The following is a 19,737-nucleotide window of genomic DNA, read 5'->3' as shown; positions in this document are numbered from 1 at the left end:
AAAAGCTTTGGTGAGGACAAAGCATGTCAGGACGCCCACGATCAGCATAGACTAGTCAGATCTGTCTATCATGAGTTATCAACTCCAGGAATTCTTTTACTACTGTTTCAACTGTTTCTTACATCAGCCATGAAATACTGACTATAAAGTTGGTAAAGTTTCAGCCTTTCTATCAAACACTCATCAGCAGAATAATTCTTGCAGGTTATTATGTCAAAGCTGGAATTTTTAAAAAAGATGCTTTGATCCGTTTAGAGGAAGTAAAGTCTGTTTTTTTCATTTTGTGTGAAAATGCAAGTACTCTAATTTGTTGCAGAACCCAAAGGCTTAGAAGTTATATGATATTTATATAATATATTTAACCAGCAGATGGAGCCACAGCAATGCAACTCCCTACTTAACATCTACATTGCTTTTGCCACTGTTCCTTCTAAGACACACTAAAAGACACACTTCATGGAAAAAGGCAATTTATTGCAACACAAAACAAAATAACTCAACGTACTGCATACGTGTAAAAAGAACATACTGTTGGAGATGATAAATGAACATATGCGGTACTTTAAGACTTAAAAGAATCCATAAATAGCTGCACAGATTTAAACCTACTGAAAATGTTTGTGTTGTTTGATTAGCCAGGCAGGAATGATAAGCACTTTCAAGGGTGACAGACCCTAATACCGTTCAGTCACACAGAGCATACGTCTCGATGCTATGACACCATAAGGGCAGCCTGTTTAACCACCCACCCTCTTGACTTTATATGGATAATCTGCATCTCTTAAAATGATCATCACATCTGTCTCTGCATCCAAAGAGCTGCTAGTGCTGTCTTGGTTACACTTAAAATGGAATAAAAATGGCCAAAGGTGCACAAATACACAGAGAATACCATGAGAAGAATACCGATTTTCAAATAAGGAGCAAGATGGGAAAATTTAGATGCGACTGGATGCTTTGGAAAATGTCTGACAAGTGTTCCCGGAGGCATTGCATGATTTCAGATGAAGGGATTGACAGATACAAAGAGGGATATGAGGAAAAGATAAGGTGAGGGGAAAGGAAACAACCAAAAGAGAGAGACTCTTTTAGCTTCATGACAACTTCATGACAACTTCACTCTCATATACAAAAATCCAGATGTGGTGTCATAAGATCCTGTTGTTATCCCATAGAGGTGGCTATAAGATGAGAGCAGGGTTTTGGTAGGGTGTTTGGACATGGTCAACGCAGCAAGGCAGACAGGCTGGGGTTCAATCTCTTGAAGCTCCTAGCTGGGAGAGAGCGCAGGGCTGGGTTCAGTGCTGATGTTGACTAAACACTCACTGGACTTGAGGCTTGCCAGAGACTTCGAGCTCGGTAAAGAGGCCAAAGAGCCGCACAGACCCAGCATGGAAGGAGTGTTATCTTTTCCTGCAGGAACATAACACGGAGAACACAATAAAATTCAACTTGTGATCATGCATAGTTTAAGCTGCCCACATGAGGCATTATAAATGGGCGTCAAGCTTGCATTTGTTATGAATATGTATGTCCATGTGTATGGGTGGCTGCTTCTGAAAGGCTTTTATGTAGCTGTGCAGAGAGGAGGGAGCAGGATTATGGTTACTTTGTTAAGTATAAAAGCAGCTAATAAAAATCGACTCTGCCACTGCATAAAATTGCATTTTACTTAACAGTAAATACTGTCTACAAAAACAGAAAGATAATATCATCACTAGAGTAACATTAAAATGCTCTACAACAAACATTATTACCTGCAGAGGTCCAGGCAGCGTCGCCATTCTGCCTCCCATCAGTCTTCTGAGAGTCGGAGTTCAGACTGACTTCAGCGGAAAGCTGCTCCAAGCTGTGGAAGCTCCTCCTAGTTTTCACAGAATATCACCAAGACACAAACATGTCTGGATGAGCATGTATTACAATATGTTTTAAAAAAAAGAGCTGTGCTGTTTATTTAAGCTCACCTGCGGAAGAGTTTGACATCACGTTGGTTGTTTGTGATGGTTGACCACTGGTTGATGAGTGGGATGGAGAGATCTTTAGCCAGGTGGGAGGAGTCACAGGGCATGAGGGCAGAGCTGAATGCAGCAAAGAGTAAAATTATTAAATTCCAAAAACTCTTAGTTTTAGTAGACAAATATATGAGCCTGAACATCAAAGACAGAAGCAGCAAGCAAAAGCATCCATAGTTTGTTATAGTAGTCTTTAAAACAGCTGTCAGTTAAATACAGACCCTGGTGTTGCTGAACATCCAGAATCATCCTCAGATTTTACAACAGACCCTCAAAACTAACAGACATCAACAAGATCAGTGAGAATTGTAGAAAACTGGGGATTGAAAGAAGCAGGTTTTTTTGTCAGGTTGTGTTTCTTTATATTATATCTACAACATTTAAATATATTCAAAGTATTACAGACATAAACCTTTGCAGTCTCTTCATGAGGACAGCGTCAGAAGCCAGTGTAATAGTGTCTTTTATTCTTCTAAGCAGAAGCAAACTTGTTATGTCAACTAAAAGTCAGAATCTAACTGTCCCAAGCTGTGAGGTTACATTAAAACAATAGTTTTAGCTCCCCTTTTAAACTTGGCCCAATATGTAAATACACTGCATAATGGAAATCTTTGTGCGCGAAAGAGCAAACGAACAAATGTAACGCCAAGCTTGTATGTGCTAACTCACAGTTGTGCCTGCAGCTCCAGCACAATGGCTTCCAGCTCCTTCTTCTCCTGTTGGCTCTGCACTGTCAGCTCCTCCACCTTGGCTCTCAGACGCTTGTTCTCCGTCTCTACGTTCTTCAGCTGTGACTCCCGCAGGCGCACCAGCTCCTCTAGATAACCCTGAATAACACATATTGAATGAGGCAGGTAATTCTTTGCCGATGCTCATAGCAATGATCAGATATGTAATGTTGTTATGAGTCACCTTCTGAGCATAGACAATCTTAAATCTTTGTTCCATCTTGCGACACTTGTTGCTCCAGCTCTCCTCGTCTGTCACCAGAGGGATGTAGGGATGCTCAGGGACGCTCTCCTCGCTGTTACTGCTGTCAACACTGCGCCGGTCCTCCTCATCACTAAGGTAGTCATAGCTAAACAAGAGAGAGGCTGGAGTATTAATGTGACCCCATTCCTGTGCATGCATGCATGCATGCATTGTTAGAAGTGGCATGATGAGCGCTCACCTCTGAGTGAACTTCAGGTAGGGCGTATAATCAATCACAGCCGAGGATTTCCCATCCAGAGTCTCGCCCTTCAGGCAAAAACTACACGGAAAGAAATAAAAAAGAAAAAGAAATGGAAAGTGCTGTGTACATTATCCATTAATAAACATGCCTACACTACTGGAAAATTTGATGCATTACTAGGTACTATGCTCAGATTCAGATGACAGCTTTAAGCCCACTATAAATACTGGGCTTAAAAAATTATATAGCAGACCTAAAAAGATGACATACACAAGGTAACATACACAAAGGGGGCCTATATGCTCATTTTCACCTAAGTAGGATTATTCTTGGACTCTGCTACAGTAGTAACCTTTTATTTACTGTCGAAAACAAGCTGTTTTAGCTACTCTCCCTTGAGACAATTTGGCCAATTTAATTGGCTCCCATCCCAGAACAATGTCAATTAGATCACAACATTAAAGGCATGTAGATGAAACACTAAGGCAAAAAAATTGTCTGACAGCAAACATTTAAAACGATTTATTGGTTCAAAAGCTGACCTATTTATTTGAAACTTTGGCCATGATTAGTATTAGTATTCACCACTGTATCAGTATATATATTGCTGTGCAAAGGCTTTGAGCAACACTTCATTCATTTACATTTTACTTCCAAGAAGCCAGACTTTTTGGATTTTTTAAAGTGTTCTTGTGCAGAAGTTTTTCAGGCTTTCTGAAGGTCTTTCAAAGAATTTTTGTTGAGAGTTCAAAGACTCTTTGTTAAGTTGTGTTTAGTGTTAAGTGTTTACTTAATTACTTAATACAAAGAAGTGTTGTATCCACACATAACAGACAACTTAGCAAAGAACTGGTTTTAAAATAGTATCTTTAGGCACTTTGTTACTCAGACTGCTGCAAAAACACATAATTTGTTCCAGTTTATTTAGTTGAATATATAAAAAAAATGCCACAGACAACACAGTTTTATTTTTTGCACCAACAAGGTGATTCCCAAAGAGCTATTGGCTAAACACTTGGTATATCTCAGCATGGTGGGAGTGCAGCGTGTCCTTCAAAATTATAGAAACTTGACAAATTATCAACAAGTATCTATAAGTCAAGCCCATAAGAAATAGTTAAAAAAACATCCAGCAAAGACTTGACAACGAGCATGAGAGATACATCTTGCGCTCCAGCTGATCCATCTACTGTTCAGTCTCACAAGAAATGGTCTCAGTGGAAGAGTGGCTGTCAAGAAGTCATTCTTATCAGTAAACCATCCTGCATTTCATCCAGTGGCGTTTGGGATCTTGTCAAAACATTATGTACGCAGAAAAGTACCAACAGATTTTGATCCATCATGCAACACCATCTGATTGGCAATAGTTTCATTTTTCAGGACGACAATGATTCCGAACGCAAAACCAATGCTGTAAAAGCATACTTGGATAGAAAACACACAATGGAACACTATCAGCCATGGCCTCAACAGAGCCTGGACCTCAACCTTACTGAAGACATGAGGGGTCATCATCAAAAGGCAGTCAACATCCAAAAAAGAATGTCCTTTAAGAAGCCTGGAGAACTACTCCTGAGGACTACTTAAAGAAATGACAAGAAAGCTTGGCTAAGAGAGTCCAGGCTCTAAATAAAAATAAAAAAAAGTGGTCACAACAGGCTTGAAAGTCAATGTGACTTTCAAGCCTGTTAGAATTGTACAAACTCGGTTTTTGCCTTATATCCTCTAATTCCATGTGCTTCCACCTATTTCCTGTTTTCCTGGAAAAATATAAAGTGATGAGAGGTACCTTAGGACTTTTGCAGGGAATTATATTTTACAGAAAATAAGGAAAAAGCATAATGAAAGGATAATAGCTCCACTTTATGATAGCTTACCGCATTCCACGTAATACCATATTGATTTTAAAATGCCTGGGCTGGTGTCTGTGCTTCTTTCAAAATATATTGTGTTCTGTGTCACAGTCTCTGCACAGCTCCACCTCACCTGAAGTCAATGGCACTCAGTCCAATCAGCATGCCAGTCAGCACTGTGGCCTCCTCTCTCAACATAATGGCACCATCATCATAGAACCTCCTGCCAAGTAAAGAGGTGATTATCACTTCCGAATTTCTAGTTATCATACTGAGTATTTACATTCATTTTCATAGGAGTAAAACCCTGTATATAGAAGCGATGTTTCGTATTGAGACGCTGAATGTGAAGTGAAGGAAAACAGGACTGGGGATCATTTTAAACCAAAGGTTTAGTTTAAATTAAGAATCCAGTCAAACCTTGTTGTTCTTGTGTCTCTGAGAGCAGTGGACACATATTCAGAGAGACGTTTCTCCATCAGCGCCACTCGAATCCACGCCCGGCCCTGTAGGACGACGCATTAGCGAGTGGGAACAGAGGACCTTTTCTCACACTCATCCGCACACAAACAGACACGCACACACACTAGAGTGCATACAAATCTCCTTGCCTTGGCTCGTGATGTGCTGATGTTCTCTATGTTTTCGATGCTGGCGATGCAGTTGTTCTGCACCTTGCTGCACGCCAGCCGGATGTATTCCCAGAAGCTGCGCTGTCCATCTGAGCTGAACCAGCTGCCAGAACCTGGTTTAATATTAAAACACACCAATCAATCATTTGTGTTCTGACAGCAAGTGAAACTAAAATATGCACCCACAGCAACAATCCAGCTGACCATTTTATGGCTTTTTGACGAGAATGCCTGCTGCATTTTTATTTCAAATATATTTCGACTGTTTCACAATGAAAGTCATATTAACTTTGTCCATCTTTCCTGTATGTTACCTGCAGTGTTACCTTTGAAGCGGTGGCTGAGGATGTGCTCTAAAATGGCAGCAAAGTTGATAAACTCCTCAGATGAGTCATCTATGGGCTCTGCTGTGTACTTTTCGAGGAGAGTCTTTACGGAGAATCTGAAATAGAAGTGCACCGAGAAAGAAAAATTAGACAAATACTGCACACTTTGATGGCAATGTGTGAGGGGTTTGGACTCTTAGTTGGCTGTGCTGCACATGAAATGCAGTTGTGTACTGTAACCAAGCAGACAAATGTACTACTGTATTTGAACAACAGCTGAGAGGATTTTTTTTCTTCTTTTTTTGGGAACTACGCCATCTTATCATACTGAGGTCACCCCAATTGTCTTGTGTACTGCACAATGTACCCCTTCAGTGCTTTGGCAGTGTTATCATGAAAACAATACAATTAACTCCCTGTCTTTACAGCCTTTGTGCGTGCTGTGCTTCCAGGTCCCTTTGGGTCTTGTCTCTCTGAGGGACCGACGAGCATGAAAGAATGATCAAATAATTCCCTCCCCCTTATCTATACATTGTGGTGTGATCTATTTAGGGCAGCTGCTGGAGCTTTAGCTTGGCTTTTGACCTCACATGCTCACCCCACCGGCTGCACCACAGAAGGAACGCTATGCAGCGTGCATGTTAGGAGCGGGCATCCAGGCACAGGCTCGGGCGGGCTGCCTCGGCTTCGATGGGCAACACTAGCATCACAGAGGGCAAGACTGCCCTGGCAGTGGGAAACACCTCCATAGCCAGGGGAAAGACTACAGTCTCCTTAGGCAACTCCTCCATCTTCAGGGGAGTGACCACCACCTCCATGGGAGATTCCACCATCCAAAGGCAAAAGACGACTGTGGCTCTGGGACGGGCCAGCTTCAGCCGGGGAACCACTACCACCTCCTTCCGTAAAGCCTTGACGTCCAAGCGGAGGAACACCTAAATGGAAAGGACCCCCGAAGCCAGGGCTAAGACACCCAAAGCAGCCAAGCAGTCCAAAAAAGACTCTAACAATGAGTGGAAAACTACATTTTCGTCAAGCAAAACCTCCTTCACCAAAGGGAGGGTTTCTATCCTGAGGAATAAGTACACCATCTCCTGGGGTAAATACTCGATCTCCTGGAGCAGAACCACCACAATTTTGGGCAAAACCAGCATAGCAGTGGGCAATACCTCTGTTTCACGAGGAGAGACTACAAGCTCTCTCACCACCCTGACCTGCACCCATGGGACCAAGTCTGTGTCTGTGTTCAAAACCACTCTCGTCAGGGGCAAAGAAACGCATAGCAACATCTACTGGGATTTTCACACTTGAATCCTGCACATACTTAAAAACCCATGGATATATCTATATGGTCTGTTTTAGAAGGTCAGTAGTGATTCAAAATCAATAAAAAGAGCTGCTATGTCTATGATGTGTATAAAAAAATGATAATGACCTGCAGATCTAATAGGTTCGCAATCAAAAGCGAGCCGTCCCATTCCCAAAGTAGTGCTGAGCATGTTATGCAAATGTGACATTGATGAAATGACGATTTATGGTGTGTTGACTTGGCAGGGAGGGGATGTGTGTGATGCATGTGGAGACAGAAGAGTATATGTGTGCTCTTCATCAGCACTTTTCTCCTGCATGTTGTGCATCAACACGTCCGCATCGTTGGTTTGAATGTGGTATTTTTTTCTGCTGATAAGACTGACTGATACTTCACATTTCCATAACTAAGCTCCCACACTGCAAATCCAGTTTTCACCCCCAAGACTGTAAAGGTTGATCGATGTAACGGTGCTTATAAAAGTAACATGTCTAAACACTGATGAGCTTGACTGTTTTGTATGTAGACGTTTCAAGATCTGTAACACATTAAAGGGGAGGAAAATAAAAACTTTGCACGAGTTCAAAAAGTTCAGCAAGATTTCAAATGGATAATAAACACCAACTGAAGGAACCACACCCATATTCCAAACGGAGGGACGGCACAAATCCAGAAGAGGTGCAATCAAAGCTTCACATACATATGGAGAACATGAGCACATTCAGCGTCCCTTTCCTTTAAAACAACACGGTACAACTCATTTCACATATGGTGCATACAGTTGTACACAAAGGGAACATCTTACAATCACAGGCTATAGGGAACAATGGCTCAGAAGAAAGTGATGTCACCACAGACTGTCCTCTTTGCAACAATGTCTCCTTCAACCGTCCGGTGTCGTCGTGGCGCTGGGACAATCGCTTTACTGTCCCAGTCCCCCCAGATAGGCTGTGGCCACCTACGGCTGCCTCTGTCCATTCACAGGGACACATGGGTGGTATGTGGCCTTCCAAAGCCCACGTTGAAGAGCTCAACGAAGGCATTATGCGACACGGGGGTCGCACTATCCACGCTTAGCATTCTGGTCCACTCTGGATTGTAGCTGATGTTACTATTACTCCCGAGGGCTTGCAGAGCATAGAGTGCTGCATGAGTGTGCGATGCTTTGCGTCTAGTGAGTCCCGAACCCTGCCGTCGAATCTGGGTCAGGAAGACAAGCTTCTCCTCAATGGGCAACACCAGCTTCACGGAGGGGAAGACAGCCTTAACCCTGGGCAACACCACAATAAAGAGGGGGAAGACCAAGCTTGCCATGGGGAATTCTTCCATCACCCGGGGCAGGAGCACAACATCTCTGGGCTCCTCCACTATCACCAGTGGGAAAACCAAGATCTCGCTGGGCAGTGCGTCCTTCAGCAGAGGTACCACCAGCACCTCTTTCCGGAAAGCCATCTTCCCCAAACGCAAGACGCTCTAGATGAGAGAAGACGGCATCACGGGGTGGGGGGACTGACTCAAAATAAGAAGCATCAGAGAGGACGTATGGATAACACGACGGAATCAGCACTGAGAGCAAAAACTGGATTAAATTTACTTTTCGAGCCTTGACTTTGTCAGGTCACTTTGGATTTATCAAAGAAACAGGTTAGTGGCATCTGAATTTTGTCTGATAAAATGTTTGAAAAACCATGTAGATCAGCAGATTAATGGATAATAGATCCAGAAATCCAGAATGTTAGGCTGAATCTCTTCAAGTGTGTTCTCTATTTCAGCTGGGCAGCTAAAACTGCTTTTGCTGAATAAAAAAAATCCACTTGGTGGGTATTGCGAAATAAGCACAAATATTGTGTGTTGGGACCGGGGGCGACAGCTACGATTTAGCTTCACAAAATAATCGGCTACATACTACCTGATGTTGTCTAAAGGGATCCCATCAGGAAGAAAAGTTAGAAAATTTGAAATGTACTAATCTGTCAAAAATATGAGATAATGAGTGAACAGTAAATCGTATTCACCCAAATTCACAGTACAATTCCTCTTTGTGATGCTTCCAAGTCAGAAAAATGCATTACATCAAATCTTTTCTCACTGTGCAAAGCCTAGATGCCATGGAAACCCAAGCAGTGGGTCTGGACGCTCAGTATACGAACCAACATGTAACAGCTTCTTGTTAGCAAAAGTTACAGCATTTAAAATCATAAAAACAAAATATCAACAGCTGTAAAAAACCTGTCTGACCTAATAATGTGAGAGCAACGTTATCTTAACAGGAATATTATAACAGATGATTGTAAATTAACTGAAGTCCTTTGATCTGAAGGGGAATCTCTGGCGTGCCTCAAATGCAAATGGATGGAGTGGAATAGCAACATGTTCTTGGTACGATTTGACACTGAAAAACAACTGCAGGGCCTTCTGACAAGCTTCTTTTGTGCAACCTCTCACTCAGCCTGGATCAATGCCAAGCACACTCTCAACTCTTGTTAAATGCCCTCTTGTTCTCCTTTCTCACCCCTCTACTGTACTTACAAACTTGCGTTTGATCCGCAGCACGACACGGGATAACCAAAACTGCATTCATCAGCAAAGATGTCTAACCTAAAAACACAAAGCTTCACGTTAACTTTCTCGACTTTCATTTTTATTTATTTTCCCTCACATGCATTTCCCTGACTACTTTCTCTGTCTTCTTATTTCTGTCTCTGTCTTCTAGCCTTGGCATAACCAGCAGGATCAGATGACACAGGTGAACTCCTCACTGGCCGAAGCATTGCACAACGCCAGCCAGTGCTGTGTTTATCATCGTGGACTGTCGGGGGAGGCGTCCTGCACTGGACTGGCATGAAAAAGAAAAGGCTTTGTGCTCTGAAGAATATTTCAAATCACAATTTGGGCCAAATCCTCAATGACGAAAAAAAAAAAGAAAAAAAAGAAAAAGTAAAACAAATACCACACACACAAAAAAAACAACTGCAGCAGGGTGTGTCTCTCTCTCACCGATCCCCTCTGTGACCAAGTGTCCAGGAAGTGTTTCATGGTCAGAGGAGGTGTAGAGGGATCACGGCGTACGACGGACAGTGAGGGTGTTGAGAAGCACAGATAGTGTGAATCAGATATTAGAGTATGACAGAGGGGTAAAAATGAGGAATAACAGGAGAAGTTAACAGTGAGAGTGTAGACAGATCAGCTGATGAGTGGTGTCCAAGTGTTCAGCCAAACTTCTAGACATTTCTGCTGTAATTTCAAATACTTGACGGTGTTGGTAAAAAAAAAGAAAAATTAAAAAAAGAAAAGAAAAAAGCGTAGGATCAGAAATCAGGAAAAATGCAAAAGAAGGCTGCACGGAAGCTGAACGATTAAAATTAGTGTTACTCCATCTGCACACGTAGATTCAAATATTCGTTGACTCTCTTGCCGATGCACGTCTAACAGGCGTGCTTTACTACAGTTCAGAACATTTTATTCTCTTCTCTTGAGCCACGCCCCAGAAGGCCTCAGAGCTCAGCCAACATGCAGCACATCGCCCTCCCTTCTTGCCTCTCTCCCAGCTCTCTTTGTTTACAGGAAGCGGCTGCATGGATACCTCTTCACATCAGACTTGTCTCACTCATCTTATCTATTTTTTTCTCAGGTTCACCATGCCTACAGTAGCACCGTTTCTCCTGTCACGGACTGCAGCAAGAGAGCTCTTAGCCAGACTAAAAAAAGCAGCAAAACATTCAATTTTAAACATTAACGGATGGAAAGCGCCCTTAAAAACAAACCAACACAAGCCGGTTGGTTTCCTTCTTCTGATCCCCAAACATTTTGTCAAACTGAGCTCAGATAAACAACACTAATCCGAGAGTTGCACGAATGTCCTCCACTCGCTGCAAAAAGCCACATTTAGATGAACCCTGTTGCTATTGACAACAGTCCAGCTCAGTACGATACTGATACCACTGTGGATGTCATAAATATCAAGTCTCTACGTGGCCCTAAAAAGATTTTTTGGGTTTTCAGATACTTTTTGGGATGTCTGGCAATTCAAAAGTCCCCCTAACCTAAAAATAAGGAGCATTCTTCTTACTTACTATTTAGAATAGCCATCTCTTATTATTTTTCTCTGTTGTTATTCTTTTTTTGTCCATTCTTTTCTCTGTAGATACAGCACGTCTCATTAAAATAGGATTGGTCTGTTAGGTCTGACACTGAAACACTGAGCAAAGATCAGTCAGATTTCTGTGGCTGGTACTCGTGACCCACATCATGCCAGATCAAGTGTACACACTTTTAACCGGGACTTTGATGCCAACACATTAAAGGAATTGTTGGGAGTAGAAATGTTAATCTCTGTGTGTGCTGACTGTATGTTAAACATGTATGATGTTGCAGTAAGAAAAAAAAAGAGGGCAGACTTTATATATGCAGTAAATGCGCACACACACACACACTTAGGGTAAATAATAGCTTGGCCTGGTGAACTAATTAAGCACTAATGTCACAAACTCAGCTGTGGGAATGGCTGCATCTCAACAACCGCGACAGAGCCTGGATCCTGAATCGTGCAACACGATGCCCTGCCTGCACTAATGCACAGCCAGAGGGACGGTGCTGATTCAGGCTCTCTCCTCATTATCCGATCAGCGAGCAGCCTGTGAATCAGCTCTGACCTGAACAACATGAAAAAGGTCCAAAACACCATGAGCAGGGAGATCGGGCAGCAACTTGGACATGCCAAGAAGAAACTGCCCTCGAAGTGAACCTAATCAATGTCATGTTGTTCATTAGAAAATGGAAAAAAGTTGTTGTAGTAAGCATTACTGATGGAAAGCTGTTTGAGATTTATTTCTGTCTTGTCCAGTTTCTTTGTCTTTAAAACGCTTAAATGATTAAATCTGTCTTAGCACGGTCAGGAGAAACTGAAAACAAAGGTGTTTTTGTGTCCCTGCTAATCCTTGTCTGTGTCCACTGTGAGAACTTTTCTTTCTTTGCATGCATGCTCTCTGTGATGTTGTGTGTTTTTGCCTCACTGTACATGCCACTAAAACGCAGGCAGGACCTTCGATATAAAGGTACTGGAATAAAAATGCTTGACTGTGAGTCCATGTTGGAGTCCTTTTCTGTTTTAATTGGTGGTTTCTAGCACTACGGTGCAATAAATTACAAGAAATACAGCAGAGCTCAGACGCATGATGCCACTTTTATGAACACTTTTTATGATTATAGTCAATTTGCAATTCAAGATGAGGAGTAGTAAATTTTATGAGAGCAAAACAACATGATCAAAGCAGCATTTTCCTGCCATAATTAACTAGTACTCCAAAAGTAGGATAAGGTCACTATAACCTAGTTATGTCAGAGAAAGGAAAATAATCAGCAACATATTTTTACAAAATGGGTAGTTCAAGTTATTTTAAGGCAAAAAAACATCTGAGATGTGGATATTTGTGGCATTTTTCTAGACTTGTACAGTATTAGGTTGTCCATCTTTGGGATGCGATGATTATTTGTGCAAAAGACGTTTGAGAAAATAGCACCTAGGCCTCTGAGAACTTGTGATAACATGGTCCAAAAGTTAATTAGCCTTCAGTGAAATGAGCAGAGTTACTTTTACATCAGGGGTGCCTAATTTGAAAGGTTACAAAATTAATGCAAGGAGGTCATGAAGTGCTGAGAAAAGAGAAAAGAGAAAAAAGATTTCTGGGCTATTTTTAATAGTCTTGCTACATTTATTGTTTCTATATGAATATAAACATTGGTCTCACGTGGAAGCATGCAAATTAGAGCCTCTGGTCAAAAAGGATGGAAGCTGTTAAAGCTCTAAATATCACACGTGATGTAATAATGTGCAGACTGGAACCAGGAGGGTGTTACATTATTGTATAAAACTGCACTTACTGTGCAGCTGAAGAGCTCTCGTTGTGTGAGCTGTCAGCTCACACATTTACAGTGCTAACCTCACTGCAGAAGACAGTGATTTATTAGAGCCAATCAGTCAGAGGCCATCTCTAGGCTGGATGGAGAAGGATGGAGGGCCCCTGATGTGGGGAGGAGTCCTTGCACTGCCCCAAATGCCCTTGTCCAATTCAGGCACTGAAGCTCACCATGATGGAGGAGGAGACCTGCTGCTGACTGGCTTATCTTCCCTTCATCCCTATTCTGCAATTGATTTTGCAACACTCATCACTTGAATCACTTGAAGGTGCATTTCCTGCTATAGAAACAAACACGCAGGGGACTGTACTTTTAAACGACAGACAGAATTAATAGATTAACATCATAGCAAAGAAAGAAAGAAAAAAGAAGCCCTGCAAGCCGTAAACGAGCATTTAAAAACAAACCCTGGATAATTGAGTGGTTTCTGTAGTCTACTGTGTACTGTTTCTATTAAACTGGGTGTGATGACAGAAGGTACGTGAAGGTGAACACGCACCTGCCCCCTCCTTAACCCTCGCCTTTCTAGAAATGTGGCCCTTTTTTCTGTAATATTTTCCATTTATGTTGCTGCCATTGTTTCACTTTGGGAATGAACGCAGGGGTGGAATTCTTGGATGAAAAAAAAAACCTTCATGATGAGCATACTGGTGAAACTATAACCCGAACAGCTTGCAAGGACAGGCTCCTACTGATAAATACGGCACGTCGGTGGTGTCGTGATGTATACCTGCAGACCGTGATGAGGTTTTTTCGCTCCGCGCAGACGCTCCGAGCAGACGCCTTTTTCGATGTCAGACCCATAGCCATTGCTGTCTGTATACAGCCCGACTCCATCCAGCGGCGGCCCCGGGGCCTCTTCGGGATTCGTGCCCAGGCCAGGACCTCTCCCTCCGCGGGCCCTGAGTCCTACAAACACCGGCCGTCCTCTGCGGGGAGTCACGGATGCTGCTACAGTCGCTGCTGGAAGAGGAGGAGGACGGGATCTAAGAGACTAGAACCAAGTTACACGTATTTATCAGTGCACATTCCGGTTAAAACTTTCAAAATAAAACCATCTTCCCGTTTTCATCACAGATTCATGAATTATACTGGAATTTCCAGTCTTCCGGTGTCAGGCAAAAAAAGTGATTGCTGATGTTTTTATGTGTTTGTATGTGTTATATCTTGCCTTACATTGGCAGATAGGCTGGGGTCAACAGAATTTTCAAAGGGCTAAATATAAAATAAAGAAATGACCTTTTTTGCAAGTATCTCGACTCTGCGTTATTGTAGCTACTCTGCGTCCTGCATTATAATCAATCCAGTCCTTTTTTGCTGCTTAAAATATCTTTATAGAACTGTTCTTTTACATTTGTTGTAATCCCCAAAGCCCTCTTTGACCAAACATGTTTTGAAAAAGATATTTTTAATATCTGTTAGACTTTTTACCTGGAAAAATAAAGGAAGTCACTGTCTAAGAGTAACTTAGCCAATTACTTCCTGCAGCTCCTACCTTGTGCCTGGTCAGAAACTTTTGCAATTTATTTGATAGATTATAGACCAACAAGTCATTTAAAACAGTTTAAATAATTATAACTTTTTGACAAGTATCTAAATCCCCCTTTGGCAGACGAACGTGTTCTGGCACAGCTCTAAAAACATAACAGCACTTCATAGAGTTCTAAAGATTTCCAAGACATAACTTAAATTCTCATGAATTATTTTTAAATATGAAATAGGTAAATATCATTGAGCAATCTTTGATTGACTGGCTCGCAAAAATTGCAGCCACTTTCTCACTGAAGTATCATTGTTGTCTTTTTAAATCTAACTTTACAATGCCTGAGTAAATGGACAGGTGTGATTCTCCTTTTGGCCAGTACAGGGACTAACTTAAGATGACTCCTAGACACTAGAGGGTGCTGTGGCGAGAGCAGATATTTACAAAACAGATTCAAGATGGCGGAATCGGAGAAGCCTCGGGAGGGATCTTGCACTTTTCTGTTTAAAAAATCTAATAGGAAATTCTCTGGGCGAAAGAGAAAAGCAAGCGATAGCGAGAAAGGTTTGCTATTTAACTCACTTTCTGATCATTTAAAGCCCAGTGAACTTCCGGTGCCGACAGCGCTCGAGCTTTTTAATGATCGACTACTTGTTTCTGTTCTCGTAGTCCTTTACAGATAACCACTGTGTTATTAACACGGGAAGAGGCAAAACTACTGTATCTGATTCCAAAAATCGGAGAAACGATGTAAAGTACCGCAGATGACACATATTTTGTTCCTGTTATAAACAAATTTCACATTCGTGCCTCGTTTACGTTTCCTCGGAATTTGGAACACTGGATGCGCCTGCTGTTTTTTGTCCTCCCAGTTAACTCCGAGATTATTCTAAGATTTTGCAAGTCTGCTGTCAGTTATTGGGCAAGTTACTAGATTTTTTCACCAAATGTATCTCACTCATGTCCTTTTCAGATGAAAACAGTGATGAGGACCAGACCCTCGTTGTGAGAAAAGAAAAGAAAGAAACTCGCGTCAACCCAATGATTCAGAGGGTAATTAGGGGATTATTTATTTATTTTTTATTATTTATATTTTTTTGACACGTGTTTGTCGAGAATTGTTTTTTTTCTGTTTTAATCACTGTGTACCTCAACGTGCACTGGAAACGGCAAGTATGTATCCAGAATCAGCTGGTACAAAGTTAGATTTGCAAAAGTCTAAATCTGCATTTAGATTTACAAGAGTACTAAAGTATTTAAAAGTGTGTTATGTTAATGCATATATAGCTTTTTCTTTTTACATTTAGAATTTGGGCAAACCTGATATTTTGAAAAAGTTGATAAATCTAATCATGCAAACACACATTTGCAGACAAGACTGCTATGACAGTAGCCTCAAATGAGACAGAGGTGACTGTTTTTGTTTTGGGATTTTTGTCCAGACAAAGAAAGTGGAGAGAGATGCTGTATCATCCAGTGAAAGTGAAGATGAGAAAGAAGACAAGAAGATGACTGTTTCCTACAAGTCCACACGATCAGCGGTGAGTTGACTTTTTCTATCATACTGACTTTTTAAAGGCTGTCCTTTAAAAGTAAAGGGGATATGAATGAGCAAGGTATCCAACCTTTTTGTTGTTTCATCTGTATGCATGCTGATTTGGCCTCTTCTGATTTGCCTTGTGTGTGTGTGTTCCCTCTCCTGTATACTGCTTAAGAGCCACAGTCTTGCAAACTTATTGATGTGCTCACATATAAGTATTTAATGTAAATCTTTTTCCCAATCCTATCCAAAAACAAGAAACCAGAGGGACCGGAGGACATGGGTGCAACTGCTACATATCAGCTGGACACAGAGAAAGACAAAGATGCCCAGGCCATTTTTGAAAGGAGTCAGAAAATCCAAGAGGTAGTAGATGCTATTTTTAATGTTAAAGCCTTGTAGAAAAGGCTACAACTCCTATCATATAATGACTTAGTTGGAAAACTGTTCTGTTCATATTCACAAATTGTGACTTGAGTGCTAAAATTAAAAAAAAAAAAGTCCAGTAGTTTCAACTAAATATTGAACTAATGTTCTTTTTTTCCTCTTGTAATAGGAACTGACAGGTAAAGATGATGATAAAATCTACCGTGGCATCAACAACTACCAAAAATTCATCAAGCCTAAAGACACAACTATGGGCAATGCCTCCTCTGGCATGGTCAGGTGAGCATTAAGGCGAGGCTTATCCATTCCATCACAGTCACATTGTGTCATTAAAAAAATAAAAGTAAACAGAACACCAAATGCACTTCTCTTGTGGATGTGTGTATCATTAAAAGTGCTAATAAACCACAAAGACAAAGGAAATCTTGAGCTTTTTAAGGGGCTTGAAATAGACATTAAATAATGCTCCATCTGCTCAAGACTTTCCTATGATGGTGCATGGTTGATGATCTATCACTGATGCAGTTTTGGGTTTTTTTTAGTTCTGAAATGTAATTAGTTAATACTGATATGTATAATTCAGTTCAATCATTTTAACAGAAAAGGACCAATCAGAGCCCCTGAACATCTGCGAGCCACAGTCAGATGGGACTACCAGCCAGATATCTGCAAAGACTACAAGGAGACTGGTTTCTGTGGTTTTGGAGGTGGGTATGATATTTTAAAATACATGTCTTTTGTATAATTAATCAAACACTTTTCATTTTAATGTCTTTTTAATGACTTCCCTCCATCTATTGAGGAAGAAAAACAACTCAGATTAAATGTTACGTGTTAAATGGGACAAATGTAAGTAAAACCTCCCACTAGTTAGAACAACATACACTCATTGGCCACTTCAATAGGTGTATCTGTTCAACTGCTTGTCGGTTCAAAAATCTATTCAGCCACATAGAAGCAGGCAAGAAATTTGGTTTATGTGACTCAAATGTGGCAAATGTGGCATTGTTGTCGGTGCCAGACAAGCTGATCTTGAGTATTTCAGAAAATGTAGATGCACTGGAATTTTCCCACAGAGCCACCTTTAGGGTTTACAGAGACTGGTTTACAATATTAGGTGAGCTGCAGTTCTCCAGGTGAACTTCCCTTTTTGATGGCAGAAATCAGAGATTGGTCTGACTGCTTGAGCTGATAGGAAGGCAACAGTAATTTAAATGACCACACATTACGCAGAAGGGCATCTCTGAATGGACAACTGTTAAACCTTGATGCAGATGGAGGTTCAGCAACAGAAGACCACACTGGGTTGAACTGGTGACAGCTAAGAACAGAAAACTCAAGCTACAGTTCACACAGGCTCACTCTAACCTGGACGATAGAAGAATCTTGTCTTGTATTAACAGTTCATGCTGCTGCTGCTGGTGTAATATTGTTGGGAAACATTTTCTTGGCACACTTTGGGTCCCTTAGTACAAGTTGAGTTTGGTTTAAATGCCACAGCATAAATGAGTATTGTTGCTGACCATGTCATACTCTTAATGACCACAGCGCATCTTTAGACTTTGCTCCCAGCACAATAACGAAACGTCACAAAGCTCAAACAGGTTTCTTATACATGACATTAAACTCACTGCTTTCAAATGGTCTGCGTTTATAAGAGAAAACACTTTTAACATGTGATGTAATGGGAGAACTTAAGAATTTGGATTTTTCAGGAAGTCAAACCATGCAGTATTTTGTTTAAAAGAAGTCACTATGACAAAAAGGGAAATTCACAAAAACGACAGAAAATCAGGGAAAAGTTAATGGCAATAATATCAAATTCCCTTACAACTTTGTTTTTATTCCGGTATTGTTTTTGTTTTGTGGGAAATTAAACTATTACGTGTATAAATGCATCAGGTGGCACAAGTGTGACTGCAACTGTGCCAAAGCCTTTACAAGAAAAATTTTGGCAGACACTTTTTTGGGTGGTTTTCATAAAACCTTATATTTTTTCTTAAGACCTTTTTTCATTGCGATTGAGTTGTATTTTTTATTCTATTTATCTATAGATTAGAGCAATTTGTAGTGTGTGTGAGACATTTAAGAAAATACTGGTCGTTCAATAAAGCTTCCTCATGATCATCTCTCCTATCAGACAGCTGCAAGTTTCTTCACGACAGATCAGACTACAAACATGGCTGGCAGATTGAGAGGGAACTGGAAGAGGGACGATATGGAGCCAATGGTGAGTTGAGAAGGAACTGCATTTTTGTTCCTACTGTAAACGATCTTTTCCTGAACGCTGTCTTATTTTTATTTAGATGAAGAGAACTATGAAGTAAGCAGTGATGAGGAAGACTTGCCCTTCAAGTGCTTCATCTGCCGGGAATCCTATAAGAATCCCGTAGTCACAAAGTAAGACTTTAATGTCATTTTTTTCCTTGCCAAGCTGTTCCCTGTTTTTGGAAACATATTAACAAGTCTAATGTCTCTCAGGTGCAGGCACTTCTTTTGTGAGGTTTGTGCACTTCAGCATTACCGCAAGTCCAAGCGCTGTTATGTGTGCGATACTCAAACCCACGGAGTGTTCAATCCTGCTAAAGGTAGGCAAGATCTCTATAAAACAGACGACTTCTTTAAATGTCTTGATTGTCCTTTCTGCATCCTTGGGTCCGCTCAGTTACGAGTGAAATAAATTTTGGCTTTAGACTTTGAGTGAAGGAGTCCATGCAGATGTGTGTTTGCCTACTTTTTGTCACTGCACACTCGGGTGTGGAGAATTTACATAAAAATGTGTCAACTATGCATGCGACGGGCTTCAAAGTATAACAGCAATGATTACTCGGCCACCAGGTTTCCAGCTGTCTTTGACCGCAATAAGTATAATCAAGGTTGTAAGATAGTATTGTAATCAGTGCAACTTAATAATACCCATTAATCATGTTTTATTTTACCTTTTTCCCCTCTCAGAGTTGATGGCTAAGCTGGAGAAGCACAATGCCATGACAGACCAACCACCATCCGATGAAGACAATTAGCAAAATCCAAACATTTCCAGCCTCCCCTTACGTGTTTGTCTGTGTAAAATTGAAATAAAACATTTTTTAAACAAGGTTTACA

The 19,737-nt window shown here is 41.0% G+C and overlaps 2 protein-coding genes across 3 annotated transcripts; one reads left to right on the top strand and one right to left on the bottom strand.

The window, feature by feature from the left end:
• Positions 1-453: 453 nt before the first annotated feature.
• Positions 454-14,207, bottom strand: rundc3aa (RUN domain containing 3Aa). Of its 2 annotated transcripts, none has more exons than XM_026164218.2 (11): positions 13,953-14,207; positions 5,986-6,113; positions 5,651-5,784; positions 5,460-5,545; positions 5,173-5,262; positions 3,184-3,264; positions 2,925-3,090; positions 2,682-2,839; positions 1,965-2,078; positions 1,758-1,864; positions 454-1,413 (listed from the first exon to the last, which is right to left on the bottom strand). In XM_026164218.2, exons 1-11 carry the CDS (start codon positions 14,057-14,059, stop codon positions 1,271-1,273), a joined length of 1,314 nt encoding a protein of 437 aa, XP_026020003.1. In that variant the 5' UTR covers positions 14,060-14,207; the 3' UTR covers positions 454-1,270. The 2 variants fall into 2 exon arrangements, with proteins under 2 accessions (XP_026020003.1, XP_026020004.1); XM_026164219.2 differs by having other exon boundaries at positions 5,998-6,113.
• Positions 14,208-15,088: 881 nt separating this feature from the next.
• Positions 15,089-19,731, top strand: rnf113a (ring finger protein 113A). The gene is made up of 10 exons (XM_026164217.2): positions 15,089-15,269; positions 15,679-15,758; positions 16,148-16,246; positions 16,504-16,611; positions 16,802-16,911; positions 17,233-17,339; positions 18,773-18,862; positions 18,939-19,032; positions 19,114-19,220; positions 19,588-19,731. Exons 1-10 carry the CDS (start codon positions 15,164-15,166, stop codon positions 19,653-19,655), a joined length of 969 nt encoding a protein of 322 aa, XP_026020002.1. The 5' UTR covers positions 15,089-15,163; the 3' UTR covers positions 19,656-19,731.
• Positions 19,732-19,737: the final 6 nt, after the last annotated feature.

The sequence above is a fragment of the Astatotilapia calliptera genome, chromosome 4, assembly GCF_964374335.1.
Source record: "Astatotilapia calliptera chromosome 4, fAstCal68.1, whole genome shotgun sequence".
Classification (NCBI taxonomy): Eukaryota; Metazoa; Chordata; class Actinopteri; order Cichliformes; family Cichlidae; genus Astatotilapia; species Astatotilapia calliptera.
Note: the sequence above shows the minus strand (reverse complement) of the source record. Positions and strands in the feature narration are given on the sequence as shown.

Coding starts and splice junctions, on each gene's coding strand:
- rnf113a (XM_026164217.2), top strand. CDS start 15,164: ATGGCGGAATCGGAGAAGCCTCGGGAGGGATCTTGCACTTTTCTGTTT. Junction 15,270..15,678: donor AGCAAGCGATAGCGAGAAAG/GTTTGCTATTTA, acceptor TGTCCTTTTCAG/ATGAAAACAGTGATGAGGAC. Junction 19,221..19,587: donor AGTGTTCAATCCTGCTAAAG/GTAGGCAAGATC, acceptor TTCCCCTCTCAG/AGTTGATGGCTAAGCTGGAG.
- rundc3aa (XM_026164218.2), bottom strand. CDS start 14,059: ATGGAGTCGGGCTGTATACAGACAGCAATGGCTATGGGTCTGACATCG. Junction 5,785..5,985: donor CTTCAAAGGTAACACTGCAG/GTAACATACAGG, acceptor ATATTAAACCAG/GTTCTGGCAGCTGGTTCAGC. Junction 3,091..3,183: donor TACCTGAAGTTCACTCAGAG/GTGAGCGCTCAT, acceptor TCTCTTGTTTAG/CTATGACTACCTTAGTGATG.